The 18447-nt window shown below is 60.0% G+C and overlaps 1 protein-coding gene across 12 annotated transcripts in view; it reads right to left on the bottom strand.

Moving 5' to 3' along the window:
• The window catches only part of HDAC7 (histone deacetylase 7), a 37789-nt gene that overhangs the window by 6682 nt on the left and 12660 nt on the right, over window positions 1–18447 (bottom strand). For 4 of the 12 annotated variants that reach the window (XM_072765451.1, XM_026000187.2, XM_026000188.2 and 1 more), the window contains 18 exons: window positions 14344–14394; window positions 10802–10986; window positions 10574–10664; window positions 10163–10274; window positions 9020–9135; window positions 8697–8822; window positions 8261–8352; window positions 7958–8068; window positions 7626–7806; window positions 7198–7394; window positions 6778–6951; window positions 5424–5643; window positions 3771–3904; window positions 3485–3605; window positions 3186–3235; window positions 1866–1973; window positions 556–611; window positions 319–406 (listed from right to left, as the gene is read on the bottom strand). In XM_072765451.1, the coding sequence (XP_072621552.1) occupies window positions 319–406; window positions 556–611; window positions 1866–1973; window positions 3186–3235; window positions 3485–3605; window positions 3771–3904; window positions 5424–5643; window positions 6778–6951; window positions 7198–7394; window positions 7626–7806; window positions 7958–8068; window positions 8261–8352; window positions 8697–8822; window positions 9020–9135; window positions 10163–10274; window positions 10574–10664; window positions 10802–10986; window positions 14344–14394 (2213 nt within the window). Of the gene's footprint in view, window positions 1–318; window positions 407–555; window positions 612–1865; window positions 1974–3185; window positions 3236–3484; window positions 3606–3770; window positions 3905–5423; window positions 5644–6777; window positions 6952–7197; window positions 7395–7625; window positions 7807–7957; window positions 8069–8260; window positions 8353–8696; window positions 8823–9019; window positions 9136–10162; window positions 10275–10573; window positions 10665–10801; window positions 11582–14343; window positions 14395–17302; window positions 17339–18447 lie in introns of those variants that run through there. The other 8 variants (XM_072765454.1, XM_072765459.1, XM_072765457.1 and 5 more) reach the window with 5 other exon arrangements.

Raw genomic sequence — 18447 nt, 5'->3', positions numbered from 1 at the left:
GACTGGGGACACACTGAGGTTACCGGCTACTACTGGGATTGGAGGGGACATGTGGCAATTATGATATCCGCAGGAAGAAGCCAGTGGAGGCCGAAGAGCATTCGAAAGGCTCTCCCGCTGTGGGAGTTTGTGATGGTTGAGGGCCCCCTGGCAGCCCCCCCCATGTGGGGCTTATCTTCGCCCGCATTTTACAGAGGGAAGTGGAGGCTCAGGAGGCTAACGTGGAACTAGAAACAGGAAGCCAGACCCTCCGATGCCAGGCTCAGGGCTCTTTCCACTGGGCTCTCGGATCCGAAGGGGCTAGGAACCGGGACCTACCCAGTCCATGATAAGGATCTTGCTGGCCTTGCCCTGTTGTTGAAGCTGCCGGCAGGCGATGGCCACGGAGTTGAAGAAGCAGAAGCCCCTGGGAGGAGGGGAGAGAGGCTCTGAGAGCCCATCCCCGCTACCCCACCTCATGTCTCCATCTCTCCAGCCTCCTAGCCCCAGAGGGCTCAGGGGACGGAGGGGGAATGCCCCCATCTCACCCCCATCCAAGCCTCCCCCCAACCTTACATGGCCGTGGAATGGTCTGCATGGTGTCCTGGGGGCCGAACCACAGCAAAACCATTCTGGAAACAGAAAGAATGCTTGTCAGCCAAACGGCCGGCACCTGGACCCACATCTCCATGAAGCTGCCCACAATCCCAGGCTCATCCCTTGAGTAGAGGCCATAGGACACTAGCTGTCTGCAGCTCTGAACGTGGCCAGGCTGGATCTGAGGCGCCCCGAGGCTTGGCCCCCCAGGCTGCACATCCTCTGCTTTTAGACTGGCCGTGAACACAAACCCCCCACCCGGGAGTGTCCTGCCTCTTATCACTTCATACCAACAGCTACTATTTGTTGGGTAAAAGCTACACGGCCGGCACCGGGCCCCGGCACTCTATAAACGCAGGACTTCATCCTGACATCTCTCTGAGCTAAATGTCATCTAGTCCTCACAACACCTCCAGAAGAGACGTGACTGTCTCCAGTTCACAGCTGAGGAGAAATCTGAAGCTTGGGCAAGTGAAATAACTATGGGAAGCTGCCCACTTGTAAAGGGGTGAAGCCCGACCTTAAAGCCCAGCGCTGAGCTCTGGATTGCATGCCCCCCTCCCCATCCCCGAGGAGGAGCCAGGACGCTGAACAGGTGAGCACCCTGGGCTGTGAGCTCTTCAACTTCAACAGTGCAGGGTGCGTGCGGGCCTCAGCACAAGCCCCTGTAAGGCGCTCAGCCCAGAGCAAACACGCACAGGCACCAACCCTAGCTTTGGGATTGCCATAAATAAAATCTTAAAAAAATAAATAAATAAAAGGACACCTGGGTGGTTGAGCATCTGCCCTTGGCTCAGGTCGTGATCCTAGGGTCCCGGGATCGAGTCCTGCAAGGGGCCCCCTGCAGGGAGCCTGCTTCTCCCTCTGCCTGTGTCTCTGCCTCTCTCTCTGTGTCTCTCATGAATAAATAAATAAAATCTTTTAAAAACAAAACCAGAAAGACCTCAGGATTGCCAAGGACCAATCTGCCAATGGACAAAAGTCCAGAGATGCTGTGCAGCCTCCCAGTGGTCATACAGCAGGTCTGTGTGTTAAGTGATCCTGAATAATTAGGACCCTGGCTCTCTTAGAGACCAGTAGCTTGACTCCCTACCCAATAGCATCAGGACGAGCATAAAGGTTCGAGTTTCAGCTTGGTCCCCAGAGCTTTCAATTTCCCTTCCAAAACCCTGTGGGGATATCCGGGCAGGAGGAGCGAGAGGCCTAGGGCTCTGGGTCTGGCCTTCCCCTCTGCCCCGCGTCCTGCTACATCCTCTGTGGCTTACCCACTTTCCACTCCAACCTCCTACCTTTAGCTCACGGGAAGCTACTTTGAAGGCGAGGTCGGTGACGCTGCCGGCGGCCCAGCGGGCTGCGTTGGAGGAGTGCAGCTCATTCCAAATGGTATCGGTATCCACCTGTGGGGGCCAGAGTCAGGGCCTGCATCATCCGAGGCCCGCCCCACAGGAGCCAGGGCCCACTTGGGCGGTGCCCACCCCACGGCCAGGACCCCAGGGGCAGGGAGCTGGGCAGACAGTGCTGCCTCCCCAGTGCCCCACCACCCAAAGGCAAGGCCTCCTGTGTCCCCCAATCCCAGCATGACTTCTCCTTCCCAGCTTCAGTCCATATCACCAGCCCGTATGTGGCCAGCACTCTGCCGGCAGCATCGCGCCTGCCTCCCCGGTCAGAGGAGGGGGCATGGCGTTACCTGGGCGGGACTTGGGGTTTGGACCGGGAGGGGGTTTTAAGCCCCAGCTGACTCTGCTCAGGCCCTGCGGGACGGTCGGAGCTCGAGGGGCCGTCTGCACCACTGTCTTCCACTCAGGGCCCCTAGCCCAGGCTGGGAGGCCCCCCAAACCCAGTCCCTGGGCCTCAAGGCTAGGGAGGGGCCGGGGGGCATGATGGGGAGATGGGGAGGGCGAGGCGGACCAAGAGAGGCGAGGAAGGCAGAGAGAGTCGCAAGAGGCTGGAGAAAGAGAGAGAGAGAGAGAGACAGAGGGAGAGGAGGGAGGAGAAAACAGAAGCAACAACAGTTGGAAAAATCAGAAAGTGGCAAGAAATGGGAAGTTGTGAACAGGACACTGACTGGCTCCCAAACAGCCCCCCAGCTACGGCTCCCACTTCCCTCCAAAACTAGGCCTCCGTCCCCTGCCCCCACACTCCTGCAGGGGCACCACCAGAGGAGGCAGGGAGCCCCCTAAGCAGACTGAACGGGGACGAGGGGACGCCGGGCTGGGGGAGAGAACGGCCTGGGTCACCGAGGACACTGGAGGCACCCCCACAGCCCCGGGGGCCAGGCCGGCGTGTGAGGAAGGGCGGATCCCGACCACCACCAGGGTCTTACGAAGGGAGACGATCCCCTGCTCCTTGAGCCTCACTCAGCATTTACCAAACACCTTCTAGGTGCAAGCCAAAGGGCCCCCCACTCAGGAGACACTGATGGGTGGAGGACACACCTGTCCATAGGGAGCTTCTAGCTGGCAGAGGAGCATTAGGGGACAGCCCCTGGCCCAGTGGGTCTGGCAGGACCACAAGAACAAGCAGGTAGGGGCTGGGCCTGGGAGAACAGAAGCGGGGAAGCTCCGAGAACCCAAGGCAATGGCCGCTCAAGACCCCCCGGGCACACTTACCCCTACCCCACCACACGGCAGCATCACAAACATCCGCTGTGCCAGGAGCCCTGTGGGGAAAGCCCAGTGTGTGTGAGCTGAAGCCCCTCGGCCCCGGCCTGCCTGGGAGCAGAGAGCCCTGAAGAGGGCTGGAGGCGGGTGCACAGGGTGGGGGACAGCAGGGGGACCAGGGAGGGGTGGGGACACCCAGGATGCTGGAGGGACAGGCTGTGTGGAGCCGGGACAAGAGAACACAGGGCACGGGTGGACTGGGTGGGTCAGGGGACGTGTGCAGGTCCCAGGCGCCCCTGGGCCCCTACCTGCCAGCTTCCCGTTGTCCAGTTTGAGGCGACTGAGCGGGTTGGTGCCGTAGAGGAGCACGTGCCGCTCCGAGTGCACCGACTGCAGCTCCTCCAGGGAGGCCTTCCGGCCCCGGAGACACTGAGGGAGGGTGCGCAGAGCTCCTGAGCCCCTGCTCGCCGCCTCCCTGCCGTGACCACCACCCGCCGGGCCCTCCGCTCACACTGGCTCCGGGGCCTCCCGCCCCCTTCCTTCCATTACACGCCTGCCTCGTCCAGTTGCGCAGCCCCCACCCTGCATCCTCACCTCGCACTGGCTCCGGAGGCCCCGCTCCTGCAGCCGGGACCAGATGCTCTGGATGCGGCCCGCGTGCTCCGGGTGCCTGCTGTTGTCCCCGCAGGAACACTGGTGCTTCAGCATCACCGAGTCGTAGACCAACCCTGCCGAGAGCCCGGCTCAGGGCCCAGGCCCGGGGAAGCCCCCGCACCTCCCCTCCATTGCATGGCTGCACACACTCACACCCACGTACAGGCTGACCTGAACCCCCCACCCCACCCCCACACACACAGTGCCGCATACCCCATCCTGCCCCTTGGCCCTTCATACCACACACCCCAGCCTCTTGCCCGGGCAGCCTCAGCTCCTCCCCACCCCACATGCCCCAGCCAACACTGCTGCCATACAGCCACTGCCTTCCTGCCACACTGGCCCTCCTCCCATGACTCGGGATGGCTACCAAGACCTCAAGAGCTCACAGCCTAACGGGGTCTCACCCTAGATGTCATGACCCAGACAGGCTGCCAACGGGGAGTGAGAAGAGAAAGAATTCCTCAGAAACCCCCAAACCAAGAGCTGGGAAGCCCACAGTGACCTGGGGCCATGTGACAAGACAGATGCAGTTTTGGGGAAGTGACTGTTTCAGCCCGACCAGCGGGACGCCTAGAGGGCCCTGTGCAGGCGGGTGGGTCTCTGTCAGCACGCCTCGGGACATCAGGATCTTCAAAATGCTCACATCACTTGACCCAGGGATGCCACTCCTTAAGAGCAGCCCTCGGGAAACAATGCCAGGGACGAGTGAAGATTTAGGAACAAGTGAATTCACACCAGGAAGAAAAAAATCAGAAGCCACCTAGCTGTTCAACCCTGTAACAAATCTTCAAAAAAATAAATAAATAAAATACTGTGATGAAATACTATGAAAATCTTGCTTTTAAAGGTTAATTGTGGCTCAGCAGTTGAGTGTCTGCCTTTGGCTCCGGTTGTGATCCCGGATTCCCAGGATCAAGTCCCACATCGGGCTTCCTGCATGGAGCCTGCTTCTCCCTCTGCCTATGTCTCTGCCTCTCTCTGTGTGTCTCTCATGAATAAATTAAATCTTTAAAAAAGTAAAAAAATAAATAAAGGTTAATTGCATCATGATGCACCTGTAACATCTCACAGAACAAAGTGGGGCACAACACACAAGTGTGAGTACAGTATCTGTGTACAGCGGGGACGAAGGTGGCGCTGAACTACAGCAGCTTCAGGAGAGGCTGCCCGGGCTGGTGGGATGCTGGCTGGTGATTTTTATTTTATTCTTAGGTACTTCTGTATTTTTCAATGTTTCAAAAATGCTCTGGAGCTTTTTTTTGCAAACAGAGCAGCCATAATAAGTATTTTTAAAGGTCTGAACTAGTTGTCAGGGGACGCGGGTTCTCAACCTGGCTCCACCGGCAGCTTGCTCTTTGACCGTGAGCCTGTCACCTTGGTTTCCCGAACCCAGGTCTCCTCGTCTGCAAAACGAGGACGACCACCCACTCGGCCTGCGCCGTGGATGCCACGCAGATCTAACAGGGCCAAGAGAGCACTCCGTAGCCTCCGAGAACGTCCTGAGGGGCGTCATGACACGACACGGACTTGTGCCTGGGCCCCCGTGTGCTCCCAGCCCCTTGTCCTGCCTCACTCTGATCTAGGCCCTACCTGTGGTGAACGGCAGGGTCCTGGCAGGTGTTTCTGAGCTGGGCAGGACACGGGCCTGACTGGCGGGCTCTGGAGTCGGCAGGGAGGCAGGTGCAGCCGGGGACGACTGAGCCCTGGACAAGGGCCGGTGACTGCCCTGGGCCAGGGGAAGCAGCACAGAGTCCCCAGTTCCTCCCCGGGGGAGCCGTCCAGCCAGTCGCTGCTGCTCCCACAGGAACACCTGAGGAACGCAAGGGGCCTCAGTCTCCAGGGCTCCAGATTCTGCTCCATGTGCTTCTGCCCAAGACCTTGGAAACCTCCAGGCAGGCCCCTTCCGGGAGAGATTCCAGGATGCTTCTAGCCCTGCCTCCTGGCTGGGCTCTGGCTTTTGATCTCGGAACCCTCGGCACCTCCCCACTGCCACCCTCGAAGGTCTGTGGCCCAGAATGACCACCCTGTGCCACCAGAGTTCTTTGAACCCTTGGGAATCCAAAGCCAGAACCCAGGTAAAGGGCCTCGGGCCAACTGCCCAGGGACACAGGGACCTGCGTGAGCCACTGCACACGTGTGGACTGTTGCCACATGCCATGGGCTGAGTTGTGTCCCCACCACTTCCTATTCAACAAAGTCCTGAGCCCTGCTCCAGTACCTCAGAATGTGACCTTATTTGGAAACAGGTGATTACAGAGGTAATCAAGTTAAAATGAGGTCATTAGGGTGCGCCTCCATCCGATAACTACTTTTGTCCTTATAAAAAGGGAAAAGTTGGACACAGGCAGGCATAGGGGGAAGATGATGTGAGGACACAGGGAGAAAATAGCCATCTACAGCCGAGGAGAGAGGCCCGGAAGAGCTCTTGGAAAGAACTAACCCCGGTGTCCGCCTTCCAGCCTCCAGAAGCTGGAGAAAATTTCCTGCATTTTCGGCACCTGGTCTGTAGTACTTGTTACAGCAGCCCTAGCAAACTCACACCCCACGGCCTGACTCACACTGTGAGAGCACCCTGGCTGAAGCGTTGGTGCCTGGCTCTGCCCCATTTCCTGTCCCGGCCCCCTTCATGGACACGGTACAACCAGTCACAGGGGAGAGGTACTAGGGCAGGGATGTGCACCGCTCTGTGAAAGGCCAGCCTCACCACTGGACAAGGGACGTGGCTCCCCGCGCTGAGACTGGCAGGCTGCCAGAGGGTGTAAGCATATGTATGCACCCGTGTGCATGGGTACGTGTGTGTCTGCACCTTGGTGTGGCTCTGGAAGGACAACCATGGGTCCCAGGGTTGTCTCCTGCACCGATAACCTAGCTCCGCCCCTTCCATCTATGCCAGGTCCCAGAGTCTCCCGACTACACCTTCCCAGGGACGCGGGCACCACCCTACCTGCTGGTGCTGCTGGAGAGCAGCCGGGCCTCTGGTATCGTGCTGCCCATGGCTTGACTCCCTGTGTTCCAGGCCGTCATCCCCCACTGGCACCACTCCCCCACCATCTGTCTCCAGGTCCTCAGCGGAGGGTATCTGCCGCAGTCGGGGCTTCTCACTTGGCTTGGCTGGCCTCTGGGGAGGGGAGATGTCCACTGAGAAGCCAGGCTGGAAGGCAGGGTGTGGCGGGCCCTGGTGGCCTGGGCTGGGTGGCCACTCATCTTGCTGGGACTTGAGCGGCCACACAGCTCTTGGCCCTCAGGAGCCATATACTCTCTCTGGCCCTCCAGGTCCCAGCCCTTCCTAAGCCTCCCCTTCTTTCATTCCCTAGGGCCCCACTGAAGCAACCCCTCATCACCTCCCCTAGCCAGTTCCCCTCACCTTGATCAGCTGGACGTGCGGTTTGAGACGGTCCAGGCGGGGCTGCAGGGGGCCCAGCGGTGGGGGGGCGGTGGCGCTTGGGGGCAGGGGCTCTGAGCGGGTCCGGCTTAGTGGCCGGTGGAGGCCCGACCCAGAGAGCCGCTCGGTGGTCAGTAGGGACTGGGCAAAGTGGAAGGGCAGGGGCCCAAGCCCGGGCACTGGAAAGAACGGGGTGGGGGTGGGGCATAAGGAGGGAACCAAAGGGAGGAATGGAAGGCAGCAGAGGCAGGGGGGAGTGGCGGTCAGGGTGGGGGAGAAGAGGGGCAGGGGCTCAGCAGGGAAACACGCAGGGTGGGGGGCTGCACAAGGGGCCAGAGGCCCCTTCCCGAGCTGGGCCCTGAGCAGGATGCAGGGACCAGCCCCTCCCCTGGAGAAGCCCTGGAACTCACCGGTCAGCAGAGGGGTGTGAGAAACGGAGGGATCCAAGAGGAGAATGGGCTGCAGTCGAGAGGGCAAGGTGCCCCCAGCCTCGGGCTCCAAGCCATGGGGCAGGAAGAGGGGAGCATGGGGGCTCCCCAGGACCGGCCCCCGAGGGCCCAGAGTCGGATGGGTCCTGCGGTCAGCATCAGCCTGCAGAGAGGCAGGGAGGAGTCACGGTGGGCGTGGGGGGGGGACGATCCCCCCCCCCAGAGAGCAGTGGAGGTGCTGGGGGGAGGGGGGAGGAGGAGGGAGCGACAGAAGCTGGGGGCTCGCAGTGGGGGAGGGCGCCTCAGCCACTCACCCTGGCAGGGGCGGGCAGCCCCAGCGTGATTGCGGGCAGCAAGGACACTGTCGGCAAGGCGAACGGGGCCAGAGAGGTCTCCTGCAGCCGCAGCCGCTGGCCCAAGAGCGCCTGCCATGGGGAGCAGGGCAGGGGTCACTGGTCCCAGACCTCTACCCCTCGGCCTGCCTTCCCCAGAAGCCCCAGGAGGCTCAGGTCCGGGCTGCCCACACCCTGCGGCCCCAGCTCGGTGAGGGCTGCTCGCTGTGAAGAAGGCTGAGCCTCAGAACCGCCCCCGCAGAGCCCAGCCTGGCATGGCCTTACCTCGGAGCCCAGGACGGGGTTGGGGCCATGCTCGCTGTCATTAGGGGAACTGCAGCCTGACGCTGGCGTGCTGCTGCTGCTCGGGGAGGAGTCTGGGGGCGGGGATGCGCAGTCAGGGCCCAGGGCCCGGAGAACAGGGCCAGTCCCCCTTCCCCGGAGGCGGGCGGCCTCTGCTCCCTGCTTTCTTCCCAGGACGGCAGGAAGCAGGCAGGCCGCCGCTAGCCTCCAGCGCCTTTGGGCACATTGTTAAGGTGCCCCTTCTTCCGGGCAGACGTCAGGGTAGCCAGTGGAGCAGGGGCTGGCTTGCAGCCCCAACTCAGCGCCCCCGCAAGCGTGTAGGACACATCCTCTGGAACCACGCACTGCAGCCCTGTGCGGGTGGGACCTGACCCAGAGGGACACCAGGGCCACCTCCGCCCACCCTGCGGCCCCTTACCACCCAGGGTCTCTGCGGGCCGCCGCCGGAGACTGGGCGGGGCGCTCTCCTTTCTGAGCAGCGGATTTTTCCTCCGTTCCAGGGACTTCTTGGGCTTGTAGCGCAGCTTCAGGTTGGGCTCAGAGACTGCGGGAGCACCAGCGTTACTTGGCCCCACACCACCCTCCTCCCTCCTGCTCACCTCCAAGAGAAGGCAGGGTCAGGGAGACCAGCACTGTGGGCCGACCTTCTGCTGCCCTCTCCGACCCGTCCACACTCCCCACCCATGTCCTGCGCCCCTAACCCCCACCCCCGGAACGCCTCCACCTGCCTGTCCCACTCACCTGTCTTTCGGAGAGGGAAGTGTTCCGGGGGGTCACTGGGGAGGCTGGGCACAGGAGGCAGAAAGCTGCTGAGCATAGAGCGAGCAGCTCCTTCCGTCTCCAAGGGCTCGAGAGTTCTGTGGGGTTAAGGCCAAGCCGGCTTCAGAGGGGCAGGGACGCCCAGAGGCCTGGCAGCCAAGGGCTCTGCAAGGGCCCTTTCTGAGCATGGGCCCCCAGGACCTGCTAGGGGAGGCAGCAGCTGACAGGGCCAGGCGTTGTGCGTGCGGCCGCAAGAATAGGGGCCATCTCCAGGTGGCAGCACCGGGCCACCCCCCATCCCGGCAGCCTGCAGTGCAGGCCTCTGATCCAGGCATGGGAGCCACGGTCCCAGGGTTGGGGTGAGAGCCAGTCACCCTGGGGCCTCTGTCTCCTGTGGGAGGAAACTACTCTAGGGATCAGGATATTTTTGTGCTCAGGGGAAGTCATAAAGAGAGAAGGGATAGGACACCTGGGTGGCCCAGGGGTCGAGTCTGCCTCTGGCTCAGGCTGTGATCCCCGGGTCCCAGGATCGAGTCCCACATCAGGCTCCCTGAAAGGAGCCTGCTTCTCCCTCTGCCAGTGTCTCTGCCTCTCTTTCTCTGTGTGTTTCTCATGAATAATAAAATCTTTTAAAAGAAAGAGAGAGGGCAGCTCAGGTGGCTCAGCGGTTTAGCGCCGCCTTCAGCCCAGGGCCGGATCCTGGAGACCCGGGATCGAGTCCCACGTCAGGCTCCCTGCATGGACCCTGCTTCTCCCTCTGCCTGTGTCTCTGCCTCTCTCTCTCTCTCTCTCATGAATAAATAAATAAAATCTTTAAAAAAAAATAAAAAATAAAAGAAAGAGAGAGAAGGGACTCATATAGGAAGAAGCAAGGAAGCATAGTATGGCTGTGGCAGGGGTGGGCAGCTAGGATGGACTTCAGGTGGGGTGCGGAGAGAGTCACAGGAGAAAAGGAGGCAGGTGTCAGGTGGGAGGAGAGGGCCTGGGGCAGCATTGCAGTTAGAGATGAGGGGTAAGGGTCTGGTGACGGGCAGCTGGGAGGCAGAGGGAGCAAGGATGAGGGCTCACTTGTTGACACTTTGGGAGGAGGGGGCATGGTAGGGACACAAGACAGCAGAGTGTTACCTGTAGGGAATGCTGGGGCTACTGGGATGGACTGTTCTCTCTAGGGCTGCCTGCTGTTTCTTAAGAATCACCTCCGCCAGCTTCTGCTTGACCACGCTGCTGGCTACAGCACCTATGGGGGGAAGCGGGCGAGAGGGGGGAGGAGAAAATCCTGAGTGGGCTGGGGGTGGGCGGACGGTGGCCTCCCTGGCACACTGTCTGCCCATTGCCCATCCACCCCTGAAGTTCCAGGCAAGAGCCAAGCCTGAGGCCCCACCCCCTTCCTCGAAGCCTCCAGACACCCCCCCCCCCACATTCACAAGCAGAGCCCAGCGAGCACAGGGAGGCCCAGGCCGGCGTGGCTCCCACCCCCGCCCCCGCGCGCCCACGGCCAGGCCAGGGACACCAGGCCCGGGAGGCCTCCATCCTTACTTCGCTTGCTCTTGTCTTTATTGAGAAGCTGCCGCAGCTCTTGCTCCTGCCGCCCCACCTGCAACTGGGGCCCCGGCGTGTCCATGGGGAGCTGTGGGCAGGGCCGGCCGCCCGGGGAAGGGGCAAGGAGTTGGAGACTGAGCTGAGGGTCTCGGGAGGCTGGAGGGAGGGCGGGGGGCTGGGGGCTGAGCTCGAGGCCGCCTCGTGTGCGGGGAGCTCTGACTTTACCCTCATGGGCTCCGCTGAGCGCTGCTGCAGGCCTGCGAAGAACAGGTGGTGGTGCAGGCGCTGGGGATGCTGCAGGGCCAACAGCGCGGGCTCGGGCGGGGGCTCCACCGGGGGCCGCTGGCCCACCCGCAGGTCCATGGGCTGGGGCTGAGGGCCTGGCGTGTGTGCACGGGGCCTGGGGAGGCCTGCGGGCGCACAGAGAGGGCACGGTGAGGCCCGCTGGGCCGCCTGTACGCACGAGGTAGGGGAGTCTGGTTCCCTTTTACCGGGTGGAAGGAGGTCATGTAACCACGTGGTCATGTACCATGCTCGGAGGTAGTGCCCGAAGGCGCCTTCTGACTCCGAGCACTGCTTTTCCACTAAACGTGTTGCCTCTCCAGGGCGGGAGCTGGGAGGATACGGTGATGGGCTGCAAGCCCTATGGGGGAACATTCTAGGCCCCGCCATCTCCTTCCCCTCTCCTCTGGAGTGAATATGGCCAGGCTGTCCCCTAATGAACCACGCTCAAAGACAGCTATGCCCCCGGCAAGCAGTCCCCTTTGTTCAGCCTCCAACCCCAGAGGGCCTCAGGGGCTCTCCCAGTGGCCACCCTCCCATACTCAATCCTAGGCCACAGGATGAAGAGACAGTTCCTTGGGACACCTGGGTGGCTGAGCAGTTGGGGGTCTGCCTTGGGCTCAGGGTGTGATCCCGGGATCCTGGATCCAGCCCCGCATCGGGCTCCCCACACGAAGCCTGCTCCTCCCTCTGCTTCTGTCTCTGCCTGTGTCTGTGTCTCTCATGAATAAATAAATAAAAACTTTTAAAAAAGAGAGACAGTTCCTTAAACCTACAGCCAGCCCTGGCCCACCACCCTGAGCCTGCACAGCCCTGTTGGCAGCTCACTGGCCCTGTGCCCTGGGGGCCTGCTCCGGGTTCCCTCAAGCTCAGCCGCCTCTTCTCGAGTGTCCTGCACCCACACCCAGGAGTACCTTCCCAAGGCCGTGGGGGCAGGAGCTATTTATAACTAGCCACCAGACCGGGTTCTATGCCCACACAGCCAGCTGGGCAGGCTGCATGGAGCAGCTGGAGATGCTCGGAGGTAGAGTGTCTGCAGGGCCATTATCGTGGAGAAGGGGAAGCAGTGGGGGGGAGAGCAGGTGCCCTAGGACAGAGCACCCAACTGGGGAAACCTTTCCGGAGAGGCCTCCTTCAGCTCATCCAACAACTCTAGGCACCCCCCGTCAGGGCAGCCACAGGGAGCCTCTGCGCCCAAGGCTCAGGGCGGCCAGAAGGCACCGTGATGGAGCACCAGCCGGGGAGCCAGAGAACAGTCTCCGGGCCCAATTCAACCGTTACTCCCCGTTACCTTAAATCCAAGCACAGGTGCAGGCACGTCTGCAAAGCCCTTTCACCCTGAAGCCCCCATAGGCCCTGGGAGGTGGTTATCGCTACTCCATTACCCCAAATGTGGAAACTGAGGCTCAGCGGAAGGGACCTCTCCAAAGCCGCCAGGCAAGAGGCACAATGAGCATGGGTTGTGGTCCTGCCAAGGCCAGTGCTCTGCCTCCATTTTCCCATGGACTTTCAGGAAGTCACCACCCCTCATGGGGGTTTCTCACTGGACAAAGGAAGAGGGGTCTGCAGTGGGCTGCTGCTAAGGGGCATCCGTTCTAACATTCTCCGATCGTGAGATAGAGACAAGAGAGGAGCTGCGCAGGGAGGTCCCCACACGACTCTCCAGATATCAAGAGGCCAGAGGGGACGGCTGTGCCCCCAGATGAGCCCTGCAGCGGGCGACACACGGCTTCCACGTCCCCACCCCTCGTTCATGCATCCACCCGGGGAACCCAGATTCTCATTCCACTTGAATCCAGACCTCTGATAACACACTCTCTTAACACACTCCTGCCAGGAAGGATCTTAGATCTCCCACCTAAGGGTCTTAGGTGTCCTGGCTTCCTGGGGTAACTCTCCTGACGATGTAAGAGGGACTTCAGAGACCCCAAAGCAGGCCACAGGACACGGTGCTAGCTGCTTTAGCCTGACACAGAGTGAGAGGCCCATCCCTCCCTCTGAGCACGGGGCGCCACGGCCTCCAGAGCACAAGGCTGCCAAGAATTTGGGAGGGGCCCCGCTGGCACCCCAGAGAACACAGCTCGGGATCATTTGGCATTTGGGGGTCTCCCCTCCCTGGTGCTAAGCCAGCTTCTCTTTGTCTCCTACATCTGAAGACAGCCCTTCGCCTCTGCCACCAGCTCCTATCCCGTCACAAGCCCACGCACCTTTTACCTGTGAGCTTTTACTCCATGACCCACTCCCCACCCCCACCCCCCGCCGGCGGGACCGTCCTGGGCACTCGGATTCTACTTTTCCATATCCTACCCTTCCTACCAATCTTCCCTCTTCCCTGCACTCGGCCCACGGCCCCGCGTCCCTCCTGCCTCTGGATTCCAATCCCGCTGGCAGGTCGGTGCCCTGTAAGCCCAGCATGGGCAGGTACCGTCGCAGTTCAGCTCCAAGGGCAGGAACTTGGTTTGTACATTTCTCACTATCCCAGCACCTAGAACAGTACCTGGCACGTGACAAGAACCGAGCAAATACTGGTTGAATCAATGAATCAATCGCTGTATCCGTCCCCCTCGAAAATGCCCAGGAAGGTGTCCTGGCACAGAGAGGAGGTTCATCAGTGTTTCTTTTTCCAATTTCTTTTTTTTTTTTTTTGGTTATTACACGTGTAGGAGGACTACATGATGACAACAGGTATGAATTTAATATTTCTGTTGTGCCCTCACTTGGCACTGGTTACGTTCTGGGTTCTACTCCGGTTTCCCTTTTTACTGGTGTGTCCTATCTCCCCAACCTTCCTATAAGCTTTTGGACAACCAGGAGTGACGCAAAGAGGGTGCAGGCCTTCGCTTCTCCCTGCCATACCTAACCGTTAGGCGCCAGGCAGCCAGCAGGCCCTCCGTGGACACCGGCAGGGGTTAAAGAGGGGCAGCCGTGAGCCACTCCAGCCCCAGCCCCGCCGGCACGTCCTGAACCAGGCCGCAGCGAAGTCCCAGCGCAGCCCATCAGCAGAGGAGGCGAGGGGCACGGAGAGAACGAAGGGGAGGGGTCCTTCCCCTCCCACCTGGGCAGCAGGGGGCATTTCCACCTGCGAGGGCTGCCGTGCCCACTTTGCAGGGCCCGGCTGAGGACTGCAGCCAACAGACAAGAAGCAGGCGCCTCGCCCAGAGCCTGATGCGAGGCGGGGGTCTGAGTGTAAACTTCAGCTTCCTACTTGCCTTCCTGTTTCACTGCAGCCAGCAAGGACAAGAAGAGCATCCTGCCTTTCCTTTTCCTGTTGTGCTCCCCAGCAGTGGGACCAGCCAAGACCCAGAGGTGCCCCCTCTTACCCCACTCCTCACCACACCCCCTGCACGGAACCCCGACCTCCCAACCCTCGCACCCAGCAGCTGGCTACCCTGCTTCTCTCGCCCCTCAGCTCCTTGCCCTTCCCATGTCCTCTGCAGCCTCATGTGGCACTCCCCACCATGGGCTCCCTCAGGCCCGCCTCTTACCTGTGCCAGGGGACCTGGGGCAGTGGGCACCCGGGCTCACCTGGGTCCCATCTGTAGAGAGAAGAGAGAGGGCATGAAGGGGCTGCAGGGAAGGGGTGGGGAAGGGGTGAGAGGGCCGGGCCAGGTGGGCTTCCCGCCCCAGCAAGAGGCCCCACTCCAGCCTTAGCACCCCAAACCCAGCACCCACATCAGAAACTAACCAAAAAGCGAAGACTGCGCCCCATTATTTTCCTCAAATTCCCATGCCCTATGAAAGCACCTGCCAGCCCTCTCTTCCTCATCCAGCTCATGCAGTGACTCAGGCATCTTGCCTTGCTGCAGCCCAGTCCACCCAACAGTGCCTTCAGCCCTCATAGGTGTGCTCAGATACCATCCTTCCAGGGCCCGGGGTTCCATACCCCAAAGGGCAAGAGAACCGGCAGGGGAGGTGGCCGGAGGTGGGAGAGCGCTGCTGGCGAGGCTACCAGGAGGGAGATGGGGAGAAGCAGGCAGGCCCAGGGAAGGGTAGCCAGGGGCTGCTCAGAGGCTTCCCAGGTGGGAGCAGATAGGAGCAGGTGGGAATGGGGAGCCTTCCACAGTTGGGGAGGGACTGGATCATGGCCTGAAGGTCAAGCCAGAAGCGGTGAGAGCTGTGAAGTAGCAGGTCTGGAAGACAGCCAAGGAATCCCTTTCCTCCTGCTGCCCTGTCCCGTGTCCTCTTTCTCCAATAGATAAGAACCTCTCGGGGCACCTGGGTGGCTCAGGGGTTGAGCGTCTGCCTTTGGCTCAGGTCATGATCCCAGGGTCCTGGGATCAAGTCCCACATCAGGTTCCCCACAGGAAACCTCCTTCTCCTTCTGCCTGTGTCTCAGTCTCTCTCATGAATAAATAAATAAAATCTTAAAAAAAAAAAAAAAAAAAGAACCTCTCAGCGTTTTTTTTTTTTTTTTTTTTTTTTGAGGGGTGGGGGGATCATCTGAAATAGAGGTCTTTCCTTTTGGAAATGGTCACCTCTCCCAGGCTCATAGGCCAAGACCAGAACCCGCCCCCCTCTTCCCATTCAGAACCCATGAAACCCCATGGTAGGTCGCAAGCCGGCCAGCGGGGGAGGCACGAGGTAGCCCAGCGGCCCACTGAGGTAGGGAAGGACAAAGACGAGATCTGAGGTTCCCTGTCCAAGACGGACACCTTTCCCTTCTGCTGTCCCAGCTCAGGGCCGAGGGGACAGGAGTCCGGGAGGCTGGAAGGCCACCTGGAAGTGGCACTTGGTGGACACACAGAAGACCTCCTCCAGCCAGCGCTAGGGCAGAAGGGATACTGTCTGAATAGCAAGTGGCAGGTGCTGCTCTTCTGGGTCTGTGTTTAGGGGCAGCCACAGTTCCTCTTCCAGAAGCTGAAGAAAGGAGAACTCCCTGCAGGCAGGCACCGCTGGGGGAGGGGGCAGCTCTAGGCACAGAGAGCCTCCCCCTGGCTGCCCTCAAACGCCAGTGCCCAAGGTCCAGATGCTGACGTTTGGTGGGGAAGGACGGCTCCACCTATCCAAACTCTGCGCGCACCAGCCCCCTGGCTTCCTCCGGAAGCTCACCCCGACCTCCCTACTGCGCCCTCCCACAGCACCCACTGTGTCCACCACCTCAACGCCCCACTAACGATGCTCTCCGTGGGGTCACTCGCAAGCCGTGCCCGTCTGCACCTAACACCTTGCTGCACACACGCCAGGCTCTACTAGGAATGAGCGACTCAGGGGTCACGGACCCCCCCACACCCAGCTTGGTCCCCTGCCTAGGACGTGGCATGAAGATTTCTCAAGGTTTGTGAGCCCCAAGGAACACTGGTTGGGGGAGGCAGCATCGTCTCCCCGGGGACGTGGGAACCCCCACTCTCGTGGGACTGCCTCTTCCTTTGGCAGGACCTGGTCCCCCAGGAAAGGTGTCTGAACTACGCTCCCATGGGCTGTGTCAGGCCCAGAGTTGGCGCCTCCAGCCCCCCCACTGGGAGTTCTGTCCTATACGCCCTCGGTCCTTGCCTGAGGCTGGTCAGCAGCAACCACGCTGGGGAGCAGAGCCAAGCCCTGCTCCCCTGGTAACCGTGGATTCAGGACACCATGCACTCTCTGGATAGGAGAAAAACTAATGGCCCTGAACTCTGGAGTGTTTATTACTGAGCCCAAAGGGCTGTTTTATGATGATGATCTATGATAGAAACCGTGTTCAGAAAAGCTGGGAGCACGCACGCATGTGTGTGTGCGTGTTGCCAACAGGGGCTGCTTCCAAAAGCAATTCCTGGAAAAAGTTCTGCTTCTCCCCCAACTCCCTGGCTCTGTGCTGACGGCCTTTGAGTTCCGAAGAGCCTAAAGCAACAAAAATAAAACCTCCTGTGTCCCAGAGAGAGGAAACGTATCTCAGGGACCCCAGCTAATGGGTGAACTAAGCCCACAGGGTGAACACCCTGCAGGTGCAGGCTTAGCGATGATTTATCTGGGAGACACTTGTTCTCATTGTCCCCTCTCAGGGTGCTGTTAACCACTACTCTGGGGCCAGAGAGACAAAATCAGGAGTGAATGGACTCATGGGACTAAACACTACCTAGGCCTAGACCCTTCTCTGCATGGCTCCCAGCCAAGGCGGAGAGCTCTCCTTTCTGGATTCCTTGGCTGCCCCCTATTTCTACCTTTGGAAGCCACTGTAGTTGGACTGAAGAGGCTGTTTACTTGGCACCGAGGCACCTGGGCCTACCGAGTTATATTCCCAAACTGGCACACCTGACCTCGCACAGAACCAAAGAGCCCCAGAAATACTGCCCCAGTGGGTCCACCCCCTCTCTCAGAAACCCCCAGGGCAGCCAGAAGGGCCCCCTGAACACCTATGCAAGCTGGTCTCCCACTCCTACTTTGTGGGCCTGGGCCTCCCCTACCCCACAGATGTCACTTCACCCCAAGGCATACGCAAGGGGGCTGGAAAGATGAGCCCAGCCCGCTCACCTGCTCTCCCACGAGGAGGGCTTTCCTAGGAGCACTGCCACCCAGAAGCCCCCTGCCGAGGCCTCTGATGCCTTTTTTGAGGCTGTCCCCACCTTTCTGATCTCCTGATTCACTGAAGCAGAGTAGCAGGAAGGCCTGGGCCCCGGCGGGCAAGGGGAAAGCAGGCAGTGGCAGGAGGCCAGGGCCCGGGTTCAGGGCTGGCTCCCTCCACACCCCCACATCGTGGCTCTGGTTCTGTTTCCCTGACACAAGCAGGACAAAGCTTGACTCTGCATGGGGGCTGGCAGAGAAGATGAAAGCTGGGGGTGAAACGGCTTCAGGAAGATCCAAGAATAAATAAACACGGGAAAGAACATCACGGTTGCCAGGCCCTTCTGACACAGAGTGAGCGCCGAGCATGAAGGAGAGGCTCTTCTCGAAGGAAGGCATTCCGGTCACAGAATCTGAGAACATAAGGAGCTGATGAGGGGGCTTTAGAGCTTATTCAGGCCAACACTCTCACGTCAAGGAGGAGGCAAGAGCTAGGCCACAGTGGCCCAGCAGGTGAGCAGTACAGCCAGGCCAGAGCAGGGCTGGGAAACCCAAGAAGGCCACCCCAAGCGCAGGCACCCAGTACTTGCATGTGAGGTCCCTGCTCCAGGGCCCGAGGAGATGGACATAGGAATGAAATCGGTTCTCACTTTCAAGGAGTTTCACACACAGTCCACAATTTTTTAAAAATTAAAAAATAGGGGGATCCCTGGGTGGCTCAGCAGTTTAGTGCCTGCCTTTGGCCCAGGGCATGATGCTGGAGACCCGGGATCGAGTCCCGCATCAGGCTCCTGCATGGAGCCTGCTTCTCCCTCTGCCTCTCTCTCTCTCTCTCTCTGTGTCTATCATGAATAAATAAAATCTTTTTTAAAAAATTAAAAAATAGACTACTTGCAGATACTGCAAAAGGTTCAGAGTCTCAAAAAGTGTTAAAACAAAAACTTTCTCAATCATCCAACTCCCAGGAACCTCCCTAGAATCAACCCTTTTTTCTTAATGGTTTCTTATCTCTCCCTCACCTTCCAGAAATTCTCTTGCTCATTATTAATTCGATTGCTCATTATCTTGGCATTAAGCTGCTTATTGCTCAGATTTACCTAGAACCCAGGGGGCTG

The sequence above is a fragment of the Vulpes vulpes genome, chromosome 8 (assembly GCF_048418805.1).
Source record: "Vulpes vulpes isolate BD-2025 chromosome 8, VulVul3, whole genome shotgun sequence".
NCBI classification, from domain to species: domain Eukaryota; kingdom Metazoa; phylum Chordata; class Mammalia; order Carnivora; family Canidae; genus Vulpes; species Vulpes vulpes.
Note: the sequence above shows the minus strand (reverse complement) of the source record. Positions and strands in the feature narration are given on the sequence as shown.